Here is a 19,495-nt window from a genome sequence, read left to right as displayed (position 1 = left end):
AATCACGCGAGTACATTTATAGCATTTAAAAGCTGTGTTCCTCTGCACCGCTACTTCAGTGTCATTTCTGTCCCTAAATACCGATTATCGGCCGGTACCCCTCTCTTACCCTCGTCCGGGCTTTCAAGAAATCCTCCACCATGCAGAATCATAGCTATCACAGAGCTACACATGCAAACGAGCGATATATTCAGCTACTTCCTCCATATACAGTGTATACATTATACGTTGGAAGGTTTTGTAGCTGTAAATATCATGCAATTCGTCAAGCAAAAGTAGAAATATTGCTTATTTACACCTGATTATTTTTAAATTAATTTGAGAGAAATCAGCAATATTTGACATCGCACTGACGCGACAGTTTTCGAAATGAAAGGGGAAGTTACAATTCATGCATTGTCTTCGATGAAGTTGATGTAGTCACGTGCGCTATATAAACAATCACTGTAGATCTGAACAACCTCCTACGCTACACTAGTGTAGGCTTAGCTAACAACGAGTAAGTCTATAATGTACTGTAGTGTTGGAGGACGAGTGTGCCATTCTGTTCCTCCTGCTGTTCAACCATCGTGAAAAAGGTGCCATTGAAATTTGATCTAATTTTCGGTAACTGGTTCTATTCACTTTGGTCTGCTAACAAAAATTAGCTTAAGTTAGCAACGATCTACTGTAGCCTAGGACTACTTGCAGTTGCAACTGTATGTAAGTTGTTACGTTACTACTACGTACTAGGCTAGTTATACTGGCTGAGTATTAGTAAGAGCCTACTGTAGGCCTCTTCTTCTTCATACGTTGCAGAAACCCATAGGGCATAAGCGCAACGGGGAGATAGACAGGCTTATACTATAGCAACTAAATAATGCCTAAAATTGCCAACAAACTTGAAAGACGTGTTAGGAATAGGCCCCACGTTAGGCATGTACAGTAAAACCTAACGTCAGGTGATTCATATTACGTCCACATGCCTGCCTACTTTAACTTGTGTAACCTTAAGCCCAGCTTCTAAGGCATTTTGCATTAACTGTGAATAGGGACAATTCATAAATCATATGATTCCTACTTGGCTCAGCCTATTTACTTGTAATATATTGTGAGCTAGGCGTACTGTTGTTGTTAGCCTTGGTCTAGCATATGAATGATGTTAGACTACCCAGCAGTACAGCTAGTGATGTAAACCTTATGTTGTGAGTAAACAAACTTGACTAGTCTCAACCCCAGCTGTTCCATAGATATGCTGCACAATATATAGGCCTAAAAGAAAGACAAATGAATGCTATGAGTCTCTCCATTGACAATGACAACGGGAACTTAAACTTGTAAAAAGTTAGCTAATGTTGGCTCCTCTACCTATCATTTTTTGTTTTAATATAAAATTTAATGAAATACTTTTTCCTTCAATATTTAGGCTTATTGTTATGTCATATCTGATAGGTTCTTTTCATTGAGTTTGCATTGTGATGGTGGTAGTAAACAAACTTTGCAGTCGTGAAATTTGCAAGCCTATGCCATCTACAAATTTCGGTTTTGAAATTGCTAACTGACTAGTGTATTATGGTCATGTTATTTGACACAACAGGGGAATGTATTATGTTGGGTCATTGCGACCTGAATTCTTTCACTATTACTGTACACTTACTTTTCATTTTCAGTATTATATTGCCAAATTTAGCAATGTTACAAGAAACGTAAAGCTCTGTGCATGAACTCACATTTTTGTTTTAAAGTCTTGAATGGTAGGTACTGATAACAAAGTAAATTAAATACTGGTTCAGAATGTAACTGGGAAGGTTAGAATATACAGTATGTCACAAAGAATGACATAAACTATATAGATCTATGTGTTTGCAGCTGAGATGCAAAACTGCTGAATTTCCTATGATCATGATTGCAAGCACCACTGACTTCCATGGGAAGCAAAAAAACTGAGTAATGAAGTTTGGGTGGTATCAGGGAGCCCACCCCACTTGTGGAGGCCTTGTTGTATCGAAATGCGAATACTGTGGATTATAGCAATATTAATTGCATTAGATGGATTGCAGTACTTAACATCAAAAATCTTTGTAGCAAATTCAACATGATGGCAGACACAGCATATTTAGGACAAAATTTTCTACCATATTTGGTTATGATGTATGATATGACTAGGAAGCTACGGTATACAAATAATGTCCTCAGTTTCATTAATTGTTGCAATGATAAGCTTTCAGTTAATACTAGTGATCGCACATGACAAGTATTATGTCTGCTAAATAGTGTGTTTGTCAATATAACACTTGTTTCTATTAAGCAGTTAATCTCACATATATCTAAGGTACAAATAAAAACAATATCGATGTGGGTTCTCATATTTCGGTGAGCATTTTGTGGTGGGAATTTGCCCTTCTGGTAATTGCAGGTAAACTTGTTATTATCATTAACCCTGCATCCTAGGTTAAATGTTTGCCTCCAAAATGTCTCCTTTTTTTCTCCCGTAGTTTTGTTTTCAAGATGAGGACCAATAGGGTGACGGCCCAGCGTTCCATTTCCGAGGAGTTTCAGGGTAACTCTATTCAAAGCAACAATAGCAGTAATGCAGATGAGCCTCTCTTATCCTTTCATTTGCCGGAGGATGACGAGGAGGAAGCAGTAGAACTCCGTCGAGAGCTGAAATTCTTTTTTATGAATCCGATAGAGAAGTACAAGGCCAGAAAAAGGAAGCCGTTCAAGTTTGCAATCCAGGTCATTAAAATCTTCTTGGTGACCACTCAGGTAATAAAGAGCTCTTGTTTAATATGATACTTTACACTCAGGTAATAAAGACCTCTTGATTAATATGATACTTTACAAGGTAGAAGAAAAATGATTCATTCTAAATTGACATCGTGGTGATCCATAAAACAATATTTTTATATCTTAATTTCCCTAAAAGTATAGATATAAATTATCATTTGGGGAATTTGGAGGGTTTCTATGGCAATAACATATGTACAAGTGGTACTTTAGGATTACAAAACTGTCGCAATGTTGAAAAGGGTAACAAAACTGACAAAAATGATGGGTATCTGGTTCCTCATGGTTTGTTGAGTAAAGATAAACTTGTGCAAAGGTCCTTCATAGTTCATAACCTCAGATCAATTCATTGATGTGTCCTTCTTTCAGTTCCTCAATTGACATGAAGAAGGAAGTAATATTTTCTCTATCAAGGATGAGTTGCTGTTTTGGCAGACTGCATTTTAAGATCAGTGCAATGTAAATTAACTTCCTTCAAAGTAAAATGCTTGGAATTTGAAATTAAACACGTACAGGCTAAAGTCGGATTTTTGGTTACGATACTGAAGGCTCAGTAACCCTTGCAATTGTGCTGTCATGTATCTGTGTATGTGACAGCTAGCTAGTAATCACGATATCTCAACAACTACAAAATGAATCAATGTCATATTTGGTAGGTAGATGACCCATGTTGTGTAAATGTCCTTATTGTTTTTGGTTTCCACCTTGTGAATAGTCACACTACATTCATACAATAAACTGTGTCATTTTTTGTGTGCATATCATGAATATTAATCAGTGGACATAAACCATATAATTCTCAACCAGATATTTTTGAAATAGCTTTTTACATGTACATGGGAATACGATATAAGTATGTACTGTACATGCTTATGGGGCTTGTCGTAAAAGTTGGTACACACTGGTATTGTGATGTTGTTACATAATAAGCACATTTTCATGATGTCTCCAACTTTATGTCATTGATATTCATCAAATTGCAAGAAGTGGCTTTAAGCATAAGACAAGAACCAAATGTTCAATGGTCTTCATCCTTGGCATATTAGGTTTGTCACACTACATTCATACAATAAACTGTGTCATTTTTAGTGTGCATATCATGAATATTAATCAGTGGACATAAACCATATAATTCTCAACCAGATATTTCTGAAATAGCTTTATACATGTACATGGGAATACGATATAAGTATGTACTGTACATGCTTATGGGGCTTGTCGTAAAAGTTGGTACACACTGGTATTGTGATGTTGTTACATAATAAGCACATTTTCATGATGTCTCCAACTTTATGTCATTGATATCCATCAAATTGCAAGAAGTGGCTTTAAACAAGACAAGAACCAAATGTTCCATGGTTTTCATCCTTGGCATATTAGGTTTGTCACACTACATTCATACTGTACAATAAACTGTGTCATTTTTTGTGTGCATATCATGAATATTAATCAGTGGACATAAACCATATAATTCTCTACCAGATATTTCTGAAATAGCTTTATACATGTACATGGAATACAAAGTAAGTATGTACATGCTTATGAAATCATAAAATTTGACCTCATTAATATTCATGCATACCGTTAATCTGTTTTTATACTATGTCACTTAATAGACTTTGTCAACATGATAACTGATTCCTGATACCTTCCTTTATATGTTACCGCATTAGATAACTCTTAATGCTCTTTATTTTGGTGTGCACAAGTTCATACGAATTTACATGTTTACCACACTATGAATATGTTTGGGCATGGAAACCACTAAAAGTTTTCTTTATTTGGTTAAAAAGTAAGACAAGGAAGTTAATATATAGCAGTTAGACACACCATGCTCTGTGTATTTTACTGCGTCATTATTGGTTATAATTTCCTTAGGCATGCACATACAGCATATTTTTCAGTTTGTAGTGAAAAAAGTACTCAAGACATTATTTGCAAATTCATTGGATGTTGCACATGTACATTGGTATGATACATGTACAATGTGCTGTATATAGTATACATACTTGTGGCTTAGATGGAGAAACTGTACAGTATAATCGATGTGCACTACATATGGGAAGGTCACATACTGTATACCACTTAACAGTGTACTTGGCAATATGAAACATGTACTGTATGTCTTTAAAGTACTGCATTTCCTTCTGAGATATCTTGCCTAATTTTTCTGAGAAACTGCTAAAAAATATGCTCTTAAAGTTTTTGTGGTTGAAACAGGCAATTACAATAAATCACTATTAAACTGTCTTTGAAAAAAATATTTCCAAAACCCTAGATTACTTTATTAACTAGCTTAAAGGTTTCAAAAAGTTTAATCACTTTTGTAACAGCTTTGAAAGTACTGTAACTGTTTGCTAGTTAATAACTTTTGTTATGATCTCTGTATCTAAAAGTATCCATTGTGACAAAGGGTAAACAAGGTTGTCTTCCTCTTTGGTGCCATCAATCTAAGCTCGTTTTGGTTTCACTTGTTAATATTTCAAAAGACTAAGGCTTTGTTAACTCACAAGAGTTCCTGTTTGCCATAAAAATAGGTACAGTAACAATGTTAACAGACCTGCGGGGAAATTGACCCTCGATGCTGTTAGTGTTTACATTTTAAACAAGGTCTCTTGTTTCCCTCTAATTCACGATGGAAATACCAAAGGAAACCAATAAAACCAGCCATGTCCCTATCTAGACAGTTATTACCATAGGACAGACAGTACTGATTAGATGCTATGGAAGTCTTAACATATATGTAGCAAAGGACGTGCACATTGACCGTTGTCGTCCATTTACAGTATCTCACTTAAAAGGCAATCTGATTCATTGGTTACAACTTTAATGTCCTTTCGTTTAACATATCCCTGCAGTGTTTCAAAGGTGGTCTTTAATATACACAATATTCAATCTATTGATATGGTAGTTTATAAATTTATGTCTCAAGTCTTAAAATGCAGATCACTCTGTGCTTACAACAGGTCCAAATGATCGGAGGCATCCTACTGTACTGTATAACTTATCTAGTCATTTAGATAAAGGAAACTTTCAATTGGTGGTTGAGTTTTGAGTCGTAACATGTAGGCTGAAGTATATTCCCTGGTTTCTCAGTAGGGTTAGACATGTATCCATCTTGACATCTGTGTCATTAATTTTGACCATTTTGATTCGAATTTTGGTCTGTTTTCCCCAGATAAGTTATGGCCTGCTGAATATTAGGTAAGGTGCTTGCCCCTTGGCAATCGTTCTGTTTTTGTGTTTTGATAACAGTGGTTTTTATCTCTTGTTTTCATCCAGCTTGTCTTGTTTGGCAAATACCAGTACCAGCTCACCAAGTTTGTGAACAACAACAAGGTCGCCATGGAACATATCTTTCTGCAAAATTGGGATCCAGCCTACGATAGTTTTGCTTACCCGTCAACGAAAAGCTTATATGCCCTTTATACCATCGACGAATTTTACAGCCACCTTGACAATGTTGTCTATCAGGTGAGTGCAAAGTTCTGTCACATAAAATTATATCCTACTCTAACCCTCCTGGACTCCCCCCCCCAATCCTCCATCCCCCCCTTCCTCAATACTTTGATCCACTTTTGTGCAGTGTTTATACTTAAAATAAATAATGGTAGTCTCTGAAGATATCTTTGTTTATAATTTTTTCTTTTTTTTTCTTTCAACAGTATGCAAACATAGAATCTACAGGTATAGGGACGTATAACTTTGGAGTGAATGAACACACAAAGCAGAAAGAGCAACAACTTACTTTTCAGATCACAGAGTATGTGAAGCTACAGCAAGAAAAAGACACTTTTTCGATTGATTTGGCAAGGAAGACAGGTAGGTTCCGCCATGTTCAGTATTGAGCTGGTTATTCCCTGAAATAATTCTGAGGTTATGTAAATCCTTTTCCTTTTGGGTCATCATTTTTATATCACACTGACCAGTCCGGCCACATGGTCAAAGAGAAATATGTAGTAATTAACAGTATTGCAGCCTTGAAAGGAAGTTGCAAGTAAGAAAAAAAATTCAAGAATGCACATGTGAGGTTTGAATACACTTTCAGGATTCAGCAACTAAATAACCTTGAATAGATACAATATCCACAAAACGTTTATACTTCATGCTGGCAGTACAGAAAATCTCTTGAAATGTATCATAAAAGTGCAAGAAAATATGGGTGGGGGGAGGGGTGTAAGGTGGGGGATGAATTGGTGAGCTTCGATATTGTGGGTTGTACCTGAAGCATACCCTAACCTTTAATAAATACTTCATCGCAAAACGTCTTTCCTTTAACTTGAAGTAACTGCTGGCATTTCTTGACCGAGCTTCTGTAAGCCTAGTTCTAACAATTTACTCTTGTTGACATTCAACAGTCTGCACAGTGTATCTTCTTTTTATCTTTCTCTTCACATGTTGTCATGTATTTATTCTTGCCCTAACTGGTGGTTAGTTGGAGGGCGTTGTGGTCAAGTGGTTAAGGCAGTGGACTTGTGGTCTAAGGATTACAGGTTCGAGCCCTGGCCAGATCATTGCGTTGTGTCCTTGGGCAAGGCGCTTTATCTCCATTGCCTCTCTTCACCCAGGTGTATAAATGGGGACCTGCGAGGTAACTTGTAAATATAGTTGCGTGCGCCGGTTTGTGGCTGCACCCTATGGGAAGTCCCCCGGGGGACACGTGGTTGTGGTGCACTGTGGTGCCCCAGGAGAGATTGATTGAATTGTGCACACTTTGGTGTGTGGGTGTGACAAGTTACCAATGACCAGGGGTTAAGTTGTAAAGTCATGTGAGGAGGCATTAGCCTCATACAAGACTGTAAACCTTCAACTTTAACTTTTAACTTTTATCAGCTGGCAGGTACAGTACTCGGCTTAACCTCAGATGTTAGCGTAGCTATAACCCAGAAGTTTATAATATACTAATTTGTCATGGCCTAAGTACCACTGATGGGAAAAATCTAACAGCCTTTGCTTGACTTTTTACATTAAAACAAATAGTGACCTTTCCATAGACCATGTAAATTGACCAGTATAAAAGTATTAGTTAATAGATCAGTGGCTGAGCAATAAACCAGCTTTGTATTTCCTCTGTCATCGAGAGACAATGGCTGGAGAGACAATGCAAGGATGTAAACACGACGGATAGTTACAAGGTACTACCGACTACTTCCTGCTTGTAATATGGGTAGGCAGGAAGTTCAGATTGATATTGTATCGAGGGGGAAGCTGGTTTTAGCTGTATTGAGTTTACAAGGCAGGACTTGTCTTTCAGTTTCATAGGAGTTCGCTTTACTTTCAGATAACTTTTCTTTTGATGTGGAGCCATCGCACAACGTTTCCGTGAGGGACATCATCCGAGAGAAACACGGCAATTTTTCTTTCGATAGGTAAGTGATGAGGTGAAGAATTGGTCGACTCATAAGGCATCGTCTTGTGTGACCGATGAATATATGAATGTATGAATCTCATTTCATTGTCATCGGAAAGTTAAATACACCTTAAATGATGATCCCTTTGGAGGAAGACAAAGACACTCGTTCCAGGCTTGGAATCTTTCATTTTCTTTTCCTACAAGGCAATGAAAATGTTAACAACATCGCCTCCTCACTGTTTCAGAGAAGGACTAAAAAAAGGCAATGATTACAATCCAACTTTCTTATCCCATGCCATCATCTGGAATTAAAAAAAATGGCTGTAAACACTACATTACAGCAACAAATAAAAATTCTTCTACCTGTTGTAACATAGCATTTTAAACTAATTTATGATTAGGATGAGTTACATTAGGATGTTCATCAAAATTTCCGAGCGACCATGCCCCCAGCCTCCCCCCTCCCACCCCACTCCTCAAGGTATGTGACGCCCTCAAGTTTCACAAAACCAGTTACCACCTCTTACACTAGCAATCCCCAGGGGAAACCCTGCTGTTGTATGCTTGTGTAGTCTCTTCCAAGTTACACAGTACATAACTGACTAATGCATAAACTCGTCCCCCATGGATATTCATGAATATTCATCAGATGGATATTCATGGTATTCATTCATCTTCATGGGTAATCATGATAATCATGGATATTCATGGTAATCATGGATATTCATGGTATTCATGGTATTCATGAATATTCATGAATATTCATGGTGAATTAGATAGCAAGTACAACTGACTGAGTGTACAAACTGTACAAGTATCAAGTATAATTAGGAGTACAAGTACCATCCTCTAAGTACAAGTGTATCATTTAATGCACACTAGTACTGTGTGGACATGTGACAAGTTCCCTACAGCAGGATTACGAGTACCGAATGTATATATGTTAGGTAGTACTGGTACGAGGACATGTTAGTACAGTATCATGGAATAGGAGTGTAGGGGGGGGGGGGGGGTAATTACTAGTCTATTAAAAAAACAGAACCAATTTATTTGCATTAACAAAAACATGTACATTGTAGTAATATTCTTATGATAGACAAACTTCCTATGAACCGCTCATACCGACCAAAGTCAAAGTGGTCACAATGGGATGACACCTCACTAATAATAAAGAAAATTAATAATTGTATATATATCTGAACTAAACATAATCAGTTTAATGGACATGTTTTGCCTTGTTGCCATAGAAGACTATGTTTTTTGACATTTTAAGTTATTCTTTCACTTTCTCCTTTCATGTTAAGACTGATCAATTTCCGAGTAAACTTTACGCTCAAGAGCATTCTGATCAAACAAGGACAATATCCAAGCGCTGTTTGCCTCAATTTTGATGTCTGTGTAAGTACTGTCAATGTCCTTCGTTTGTACAACTCATCTGTCAACCATTATTACACGTTGACTGTACGTTTAATTGATAGTAGTATCGGTTACATGAACAGGAATAAACATACCCTAGAAGCTTCCTGATGCTAAAAATAATTGTATTGAACAGCTAGCTAGTGGGAAGTTCATAGCAATCAGTGATATGATTTCCGTCTTACATGAAAATGAAAATAAAAACAATCGTTCTTTGTCAAAGTGTAAGAAGAGGAAACCTGCCAGAGACTAAACAGAACTCAACTTTAAGTTGTGCTTATATAAGTAGTAGTATAGTCTCTTAGGCCTGCACCAGAAATAAGTTTGCATTATGTGATATTTCACAACAAAAACATTTCTGTCAACCCACACACAGACAGATCTTGTCGGTTGTGTGAGGTAAAGACCGGCCTTTGTTTGTTTTTTGTTTTCTTGTTACAATGTAACAGCAATGTAACAGCAACTCTGATTGTGTAATTCTGGCCTGGTGTTGGACAGGGAATTGTTATTTTTCAATGAAGCAAGCTATGTTGTCAAGTTGATGATATATGTACAGAGAACCACATGTGAGGTAATACTGCATTTAAATGTACTTTGCAGTTGTCACTAAACTGTAAGCTGTTGTGCTGGTTTATTAGTGGGACAGCATTCAGTCCATCTGTTTGTCTTAGTTTGTAATAATTAATACCATAACTTTGTTCTCTATTTTATTCCTCCTTTGTAAATTCACCTGCCTCTTTCTCTTTTGTTACATCAATGTATGCTTTAGTTTGTTACAAGAATTCAGTCCCAGTCGATTTTCTTATACACTTTACCACTGTCGTCCATATGCTCTAGTCTTGTTACTCATTAGTGAATAAAAGGTTAGTTCATCCATCTGTGCTCAAGACTAGCACCATCTATGGTATACTATAGATTATTCATTTGTCAGTGAACAAAATGTTGTTGTTCGAGGCATGTGCAAAATGCCCCATTTGTGTTTGAGACTGTAGAACTGTCTACCATATTTTCTGGTTTATTCATTCAAAATGCTGTTTTATCTTTTCGTGCTTCATACATCATCATCAGCAGTGGTTTCTATGCTCCCTATTCATATTCATATGTCATTCTGCTATGTCTCCATACAGGTGCATTACGATTACATAAACCATGGTGGTAGGCTACCTGTTACCTTGCAATTTCTTGACATCATGGACAAAGACTGTACCCAACATATTCAAGGTTGGTATTTGATGGATCCATAACCCCTTGACACAAAAAAAAACCTGACTCAAATATTGACATTTCAATACTTCTGCGAGTGGTTGATAGCAAGTAGAAGACTGTCAAGCATTGGAGGCTCATCAATCAGAGTGACTGGACTACCTAGTTTAGCACACCGTTCACTATGTCAGCTCATCAAAAGCAAAATAAAATGATGCAAAAAAGGAGTGGGAAGAAATAAAGGCTTTTCTTAACAGAAACATTCAAGTAGAACTGATTTCCTGCCTCATGCAGTTGTTTTGCATGGAGCAGGATATCAAGGTTTCGTCAAGATGTTAGTATTCTAGAGAAAATAATGTATTCATATTGAAAAATAAATCCGTTAATGATGACTTAATATCATTTCCTGAAATAAGGTTTACTTTAAAGGAGAATCTCTTCAATATCAGATTAGAAATATAAATATTTCCTGTAATCAGGTGTTTTCTCATTTTGCATTTTTAAGTGGGCATAATCACAGCACTAAGTCTGTGAGTTTACTCTTTGAATAGAATGTACTGGCTGTGTGTCTTTAAGTGGGCATAATCACAGCACTAAGTCTGTGAGTTTACTCTTGAATAGAATATACTGGCTGTGTGTCTTTAAGTGGGCATAATAACTGCACTAAGTCTGTGAGTTTACTCTTGAATAGAATGTACTGGCTATGTGTCTTTAAGTAGGCATAATCACAGCACTAAGTCTGTGAGTTTACTCTTGAATAGAATGTACTGGATGTGTACTGTATTTAAGTGGGCATAATCACAGCACTAAGTCTGTGAGTTTACTCTTGAATAGAATGTACTGGCTGTGTGTCTTTAAGTGGGCATAATCACAGCACTAAGTCTGTGAGTTTACTCTTAAATAGAATGTACTGGATGTGTGAATTTAAGTGGGCATAATCACAGCACTAAGTCTGTGAGTTTACTCTTGAATAGAATGCACTGGCTGTGTGTCTTTAAGTGGGCATAATCACAGCACTAAGTCTGTGAGTTTACTCTTAAATAGAATGTACTGGATGTGTACTGTATTTAAGTGGGCATAATCACAGCACTAAGTCTGTGAGTTTACTCTTGAATAGAATGCACTGGCTGTGTGTCTTTAAGTGGGCATAATCACAGCACTAAGTCTGTGAGTTTACTCTTAAATAGAATGTACTGGATGTGTACTGTATTTAAGTGGGCATAATCACAGCACTAAGTCTGTGAGTTTACTCTTGAATAGAATGCACTGGCTGTGTGTCTTTTAGTGGGCATAATCACAGCACTAAGTCTGTGAGTTTACTCTTGAATAGAATGTACTGGCTATGTGTCTTTAAGTGGGCATAATCACAGCACTAAGTCTGTGAGTTTACTCTTAAATAGAATGTACTGGCTGTGTGTCTTTAAGTGGGCATAATCACAGCACTAAGTCTGTGAGTTTACTCTTGAATAGAATGCACTGGCTGTGTGTCTTTAAGTGGGCATAATCACAGCACTAAGTCTGTGAATTTACTCTTGAATAGAATGGACTGGCTATGTGTCTTTAAGTGGGCATAATCACAGCACTAAGTCTGTGAGTTTACTCTTGAATAGAAATGTACTGGGTTGTATGTCTTTGTGACAGATATCTGATTGATAAAAATGCCCACTAGCTGCTAGCAGGCAATTCAAGAGGAAAGCAGAAAAGTAAACTACTTTCAATTTGGGTTTGAAAAATGAAGATTTGATACAGATTTGTGTAACCTTTCATTCTATTTCTCCTGATTACACCCAGCCTCCAGCGAAGGAAAGTACGACCACAGCCTGTTAGCCATTCTATTCTTCGACATATTTGTGATGATATTTTGTTTGATTTCATTCATCTTGTGTCTCAGATCGCTGTTGAACGGTAGACATCTCAGACATGTGAGTCAAGAGTTTATACATGTGGATTTTAATTCACGGTTAAAATGGTCTTAACCCTTAAGTTTTCAAAGCTAATAAATATGAGATAATTTAGCTAAATTGTTCAAAATAATGGCAGACCTTATCTATTAAAAATTTGCTGGTGCAATTTGTATTCAAGTTTTTGCCTGTAATATTCCAGAGAGTTTGGACCATTATCAATTTAGGGGGTAAAACCTAATAGGTCGTAGATCATAAGAATGTATGACATATATCGCCCATGGTTTTCCTTTTCTCATCTTTCAGAAAACTATAGCCTTTTTCAAAGAATATTATGATAGGGATTTGTCCAAATGGGACAGAATTGAGTTTTTGAACCTGTGGTACGTCAACATCTGTGTGAGCGATTGCCTTACCATATCTGGTACAGTCTGCAAGATCTTCCTCGATTACAAGGTGACTACAAACCTCTTGTCTAATCGAAATTTGAGGCAACTTTACAGCCCTATATTTAGTGTTTGGTATTTCCTCCACATTTTAATTTTCTTGCCCTGAATGGAATCAGTGTTTTATTATTTTTTTCATTTGATTGAGTTTGCATGTGATAGTCCAACAATATGGAAGTTTGTGAATGCAGAAGATATATTTTTATACTCCTACCTCTCCTCTTCCTCCTGTTGGTTCCTTTCTTTTCTTTCTTCTCTCCATCCCTTTGTCAACTAATCCTCTTACCTCCATCTCTTTTGTGTTTACCCTGATCATTAACCTACTTGTATGCTGGGCTTGTATTTTGTCCCTTGTAGTTTCTGTTACTTGTCATTCGGCCTCTGAAGAAGATCCTGCTAGCATCGAAACGTCAGGCCCACTTACTTTTACACATATTGTTATTCTGTTAAAGTTTCAGGTTTTAATGTATGGTTTTACACATTTCAAGCAACTGTTTACCATTGGTGGATCTAGGATTTCTGGAAGGAGAGGGGGTGCCCTGGGATAGGGAAAATATCAGATACCATTGTTATCACCCAAAATAGTGGGCACAAGAGAGAATATGTGGTGAAGATTGAGGAATCTGTGCATGTGAAACATGCTATGATAATTCCATAATGTAGATCATTTTGATCAAAACACATTTTTAGTACCGATCGCTGGTCCATCAGAGACCTCATTCTTGAAGAAGTACTCAAAAGTTCACTTGGTTAGAGGTTGGCCACCCTCGTAGATATTTTTGCTAAATAAACATTACAATTAGAGCATACTTAGTTGGTTCACCTCCTTGTGAATTGATGGCTTCGTTAGCTAGACACAGTCATTTCTAACTCAAATAAAAGTAACCTGGAAAAGAATATTAACAAGATCAGAATTTTTTGAAAAATTTGTTGTTTTCATTTTTGGGATGCATTTAACTTGAACAGATAATATACTGTTAAAACTGCAAGTTGCAAGATTTTTTTGGTATTGGAAAATTTGACTTAGATTAACTCTTAAAGTTGTTTTAGAATTAAAACTATTCTGAAATGCCCTTTTTAAAGCAAATCTTATGATTTTGTCAATTATTGGTTCATGTCTCATTGTTTACTGTTAATCATGTTAATCTCCTAAGATCAAATATAATTGTCTTAATATTTAGCCATAATGATATTGTTTCTCATTTAACCATCTTTCAATCTTTTGTTTTAGAAATGGGCTGGTAGCGATTACTGTAGCCTTCTGCTGGGATTAGCAACCTCCCTCGTTTGGTTTGGAATCTTGAGATATTTGGGCTTTTTCAACAAATATAATGTAAGTGTGACCTCGGTCGATGTTTGGGTTCGACTGCTCAAGTGGGAATGTCCCAATATACAACGTAATTGAAATGCAATACCGTAGTACATTTGTTTTAAAAACTCAATGAACATTAATTTTAGTACAAAACTCGATCGTTATTTTGAACACACATGACAATATAGCAGAATTAGCAATAGAAATAGAATAAATTACTTCCACCCCCTCACCAGCATTTCCCTCCCTCCCCCCAGCATTTCCCCTCCCTCCCCCCTCCCTCCCATGTAAAACAATATCATTGATGTAAGGTTTGTCACCAAATAGTTATAGATTTGTTTTCTGTATTACAATACTGTTATTGAACTACTAGCATGCTTATGCTCAGGAAACTTGATCTCCAATAAATATCAACCCATGATTTGTGTTTTTTTTCTCTCCCTTTGAAGGTTTACTATACTTATCCAAAGTTGAAACAATATTACATTAATATTACATGTACATAACATATACACAATAACATATACATATGCATGACTTTATGAAAGTACATGCCATGCAGCTAAACACATTCCTGCTGAAATTTGATCTCTGTTTTCTTCAATAAAGTGATACAACATTTAACTTTATCTTATATGAACTTGTAAAATAAAGATGGTTACCTTTCAATATGGCTCCATTGACTCTCAGTTGGTTATTTGCCAGAAAACTCCTCCAATCAAGTAGAACATTAAAAGCACATAAAGTACTTAGTAAGATGTTGCCCCTGCCTCGTTATATATATATATATATGTATACTGTAAGTTAAACTTTCAGTTAGTAAGGCAGCATGACAAAAATTGACCCACTGCTGTGTGAACTACTCTTAAGGATCAAAAGCAACTGAGGTAACAGAGGTATTTCTGAAAATGCCAGAGACATCTGGACCTATTATGTTTTAGTTTATTCCCAGACACGCCCAACATACCAATGAGTTAACTACTTCCTCTATGTTCAGTTACAGTTCTTTTGTGTTATAGAACACGTGGTACTCATGTTATGTAACATTATGTAAAACCAGGTTAAGTAAGTACTATTTCATGTCCAGATGTGAAAACTAGGACTGTCTAAAATAATCGAAGGAGACTTATAATGTCCATTTTTTTTTTTTTTTTTTTTTTTTTTTTTTTTTTTTAATCAGGCAGTTTTGCTTACGACAATATAGCGACCATGAACGTGGGAGAAGCCCAACTTTCATTTACTCTATAAGTTACTAGAAACTTATAAAAGGAAGATTTAAAGTACCATACATCACCCTGTGACAAAGTTTACAGATGTATGTAGAATTGGATAAATTGTTTACTTTCATAGTAAATATTTCCTGGGGCATCTCTTTCTGGAAGTTTTTGTCAGTGAAACCCTCTGTCCAACCCATACAGTAGATGCCTCTTCTATTCTAGACCTGCTCTTACCCTCTACCCCCCCCCCACACCAACATAACCCTTCTATCAATTACTACAATGAAGTTTATCTCTCTCTTTTTTCCTTATAGGTGTTACTAGTTACCTTCAAGAGGTCAATGCCTAATGTCCTAAGGTTCTCTGTGTGTGCTGGTATCATTTACATAGCTTATGGTTTTGCTGGGTGGATTATACTTGGACCATACCATGGCAAGGTGAGAAACGCTTCTTTTAACGGATGAACCGTTCTCAGTGTCTCTGTCCGTTTCAATTTGCATGTAGTTTTTCTCGTTGCATCACTCTAGGACCATGGCATAAGCAAAGCCCGTAGATGTGAAAAGTTTCAAAGTTCTCAGTTTGTAAGGCAGGTAGCATCTATCTTGTTCTATTCAAGCAGTATCTGATTTACTCGATGCATGTAATACTTTGACTATACTTGTAACAAAACCTTTCTGCACCAAAATACTCTGCTTATTGAATGACTATAGTTGGAAGAAAAAACCCACGAGGAATCCTCTCATCACAACCTTGATGATATGGAATTGAGTTCCTGCAAAGTTTCATAGTTCTAAAAATTTAAGATACTCTCTCTGTGAGTCAATACTACATTGGACAGGAAGACCTGAGCATCTGTTAGCAATTTTTTGAAACATGTCAACGTCAAAATGACTTAGATGATGTTGGATATCGTCCCCCTCTTTCCCAAAACCAATACATTGAGCAGTGGTAAGAATGTTTCTACAACCGTGTCCTTTAACGGACCATCTCTTCCCTTCCTCCTTCCAGTTTCGAACGTTCACGATAACGATGGAGTGCATGTTCTCATTGATCAACGGAGACGACATGTTCCCGACCTTTGAGGAGATGCCGGAGAATAAGATGGTCATCTTCGTCTTTAGCAAACTCTACCTTTATAGTTTCATCAGTCTCTTCATCTACGTCGTACTCAGCCTCTTCATATCCGTCATAATGGACACGTACGAAACGGTCAAGGTAAGGTTACCGTTATATCATTACAGACACGAGTTGGGATTTATTGCACTCCCATTGCAGAACCAGTGGCGTAGCTAGGGGTATTGGTCAGGAGGGGCGGGAATGGTCTGTAGGGGCGCTTTTGACACTATCTAAGCGGAGCGCCACCACTGGTTGGCGTGTAGCGTACAGAAAGTTTTTTAGTAAAGATACTCCCTAGATCGCCGGAAACGACCTTTTCCGGGCCTGGCTAATTTGCAGATAAACGATGAATATATAGGTGTCATCGCCAAATTACACCAACAAAATGTGACAAATGTCAATAAGCAGATGAGAGCGCAATAAAAAAGTCAATAATCTAGAATTTAAGTAAAAAGTGGTAAAGAGCTGAAAAGGGCGCCAGCAGTCCATTTGCCCCCCCCCCTCCCTGACTGTATGGATGCTCCGCCACTGTGCAAAACCCTGATAAAAATGAGACCCCCCTCAGCCTCTCTCTACCATAAAAAAATCGCTCTCATGATTTATCAGTATGTTAGAAAGACACTTATTAACTTGAGCCGTTTTGCTTTTCCAAACTTTTTGAGTCATTTGTCAGTTTTTGTTTTGTTGCTATTTGAATGGCACTGATAGGAAATGTATGAAAGGGATATTCTAGTTGCAGGTAATTTTGACACTTTATGCAAAGATAAAGAGAAAAATGCTACAAAGTGTTATCTGAAAATCCCTTATTAATATGTAACTTATATATTTTTTTGACTGAATGTAAGCTGTTTTGACTATAAAGGTAAATTGATAGCTTCCCTTGATCCAACAAGAAGATCACAATCGGTGATCTGCGATTTTTATCATGGAAGATGTTCTTCAAAAGCATTAAAATCTTCTTATCGCTGTGTCCTTGCAGTTGATAAAGTAAATGAATGTTAGCTTAGCTGTCCACTGTTTTTTAGAATTCTATATTTTAGTAGAACATAAAGTTTCAGCCACCAACGTCCCTTTAAGTGTCTTTCTTTTTGCCCTTCACCTTCAGGACTTTCAGAGGTCAGGTCATATCGAGGGGGGCGATCTGAAGAGGTTCATAGCTCTCTGTGAAGATGTTCCCGAATCGGGACACTTTAGGAGGAAAGCCAAACGGAACTGGTCAAAGCTACGAAAGAGCATAAGAAGATACAGCTCTTTTGAACAGTGAGTAGTTAGCAGGATTTAAGACTTTATTTTTGGTCTCTCGTCAGTTGCTGCATACGCTAATGACTGGATGCAACACCGAGTCATAAGAATCAGCTCTTTGCCATTTATATAGCGACTGGAATAGGATTGCAAAAGGTTTCTACCATCACTAGCAACTAATCTTAAACAGGAGGATACCGCCTTAAGAATCTGAGGATACCGCCTTAAGAATCTGACATCTGCCGTTTATATTCCTTGTTATTTTTTTCGTGTGTACTATCATTAACCAAATGCTACTCCAGAGGTTCCTTAGTCTCATGGTAATCGCTGTATCAGACTGACTGACTGACTGAAAGTCTGAATTTGTTATTTTTTTTCTTTATAAAGTAAGATAAAGTATCTGCAAATCACGAACAATAAGTAACCGAAAAGTATCTTTGCTCTTCCAAGAATGTCTGACGTCGATCATTTAAAAAAAAAATCCCTTTTTGATTGATTTGATTTCATGTGTTTCTTTTGTCTTCTATCTACAGGACACACCATGTACATTCACATAACAATCAGTGTGGAAATGGCACCAATCCTACGTTAGTCGCATGACACGAAGAGAACCCTGTAGCTCTCCCAAAAACCAAAGTCTTTTCTTTCGTAACTCACATTGAGGAATGAGCTTGAAAAAAAATCTAGAAGAATCGGTAAAGTCAGCGATGATTTCAACAAAACCTTTCAGTTTTGACTTCGTCAACTAAAGTGTTCTTGATGAACGTTGACTTTGTGGATTGCTAGAATACGCACATTTTCTATTCTGTGTTGTAGCAGAGGTGAAGCAATAAATTGATTGATCAATACAGCCATCGATTGAATGGTAAGGGTGCATTAAAACATTAAAAAAAAAATTGATGACATATTTGTTTGTATCAAAGTTTTATAAATATGTTGTTTTTTTTCTCTTGGAATTGTAAATTGTATCTGTATCACATATATTTTGTATTACATGAAAGCATCGTATATAGATTTTTATCCATTACTTTGCAGTATTTATGCCGTGTCGACCAAGTTTTGAATAGTAAGAATAGAGAGCCTATCATCACCATACTCCTAATGTTAGCGAATTTGAGTTGACATGATTGTGTCTTTCTGAATGTCCTTGTCATTGGTCAGTAAAGAGAAGGTTGTAATTTAACAAAGTTTATTATTAAGAACTACCAAAGGAACCAATATCACAGTGTAGCATTTGATGGTCCTTTTTTTTTTTAAGGTTTTGGAAGAAAGAATTTTTTGCAAATTATAGTGCATTTCCTTGTAATATTCAGCAATGTATAATCTGTAACAACAAGTCCCACCCAGTACAGCTGTCATGCTTTTGGGGATTTTATCCATCTTCAACAACCCTTAATTCAAAGATGATGGGTGAGTTTTACTCAACATTCAGAATTCCTTAAACAGAAAGATAAGGACATAAATGTATCTGTGCCAGTTAATAACAGCTACATTGTTATGTGTTTTTATAATTGTTTTCA

At 36.7% G+C, this 19,495-nt stretch overlaps 1 protein-coding gene across 3 annotated transcripts; it reads left to right on the top strand.

Annotated features, from left to right (window-relative positions):
• The first annotated feature begins 247 nt into the window (after positions 1-247).
• Positions 248-18,627, top strand: LOC139975685 (mucolipin-3-like). Of its 3 annotated transcripts, none has more exons than XM_071983802.1 (14): positions 248-702; positions 2,475-2,748; positions 6,052-6,243; positions 6,435-6,591; positions 8,051-8,138; positions 9,427-9,520; positions 10,666-10,759; positions 12,533-12,663; positions 12,949-13,098; positions 14,320-14,421; positions 15,932-16,054; positions 16,626-16,832; positions 17,839-17,993; positions 18,509-18,627. In XM_071983802.1, the coding sequence occupies exons 2-14, from the start codon at positions 2,488-2,490 to the stop codon at positions 18,573-18,575; spliced, it is 1,821 nt and encodes a 606-aa protein (XP_071839903.1). In that variant the 5' UTR covers positions 248-702; positions 2,475-2,487; the 3' UTR covers positions 18,576-18,627. The 3 variants fall into 3 exon arrangements, with proteins under 3 accessions (XP_071839903.1, XP_071839902.1, XP_071839897.1); XM_071983801.1 differs by having other exon boundaries at positions 249-606; XM_071983796.1 differs by having other exon boundaries at positions 250-578.
• The last annotated feature ends 868 nt before the right edge of the window (positions 18,628-19,495 follow it).

This window comes from Apostichopus japonicus, chromosome 2, assembly GCF_037975245.1.
Source record: "Apostichopus japonicus isolate 1M-3 chromosome 2, ASM3797524v1, whole genome shotgun sequence".
NCBI lineage: Eukaryota > Metazoa > Echinodermata > Holothuroidea > Aspidochirotida > Stichopodidae > Apostichopus > Apostichopus japonicus.
The sequence above is the reverse complement of the archived record's forward strand: the minus strand, read 5'-3'. Positions and strand labels throughout refer to the sequence as shown.

Coding starts and splice junctions, on each gene's coding strand:
- LOC139975685 (XM_071983802.1), top strand. CDS start 2,488: ATGAGGACCAATAGGGTGACGGCCCAGCGTTCCATTTCCGAGGAGTTT. Junction 6,592..8,050: donor TGATTTGGCAAGGAAGACAG/GTAGGTTCCGCC, acceptor CTTTACTTTCAG/ATAACTTTTCTTTTGATGTG. Junction 12,664..12,948: donor ACGGTAGACATCTCAGACAT/GTGAGTCAAGAG, acceptor CTCATCTTTCAG/AAAACTATAGCCTTTTTCAA.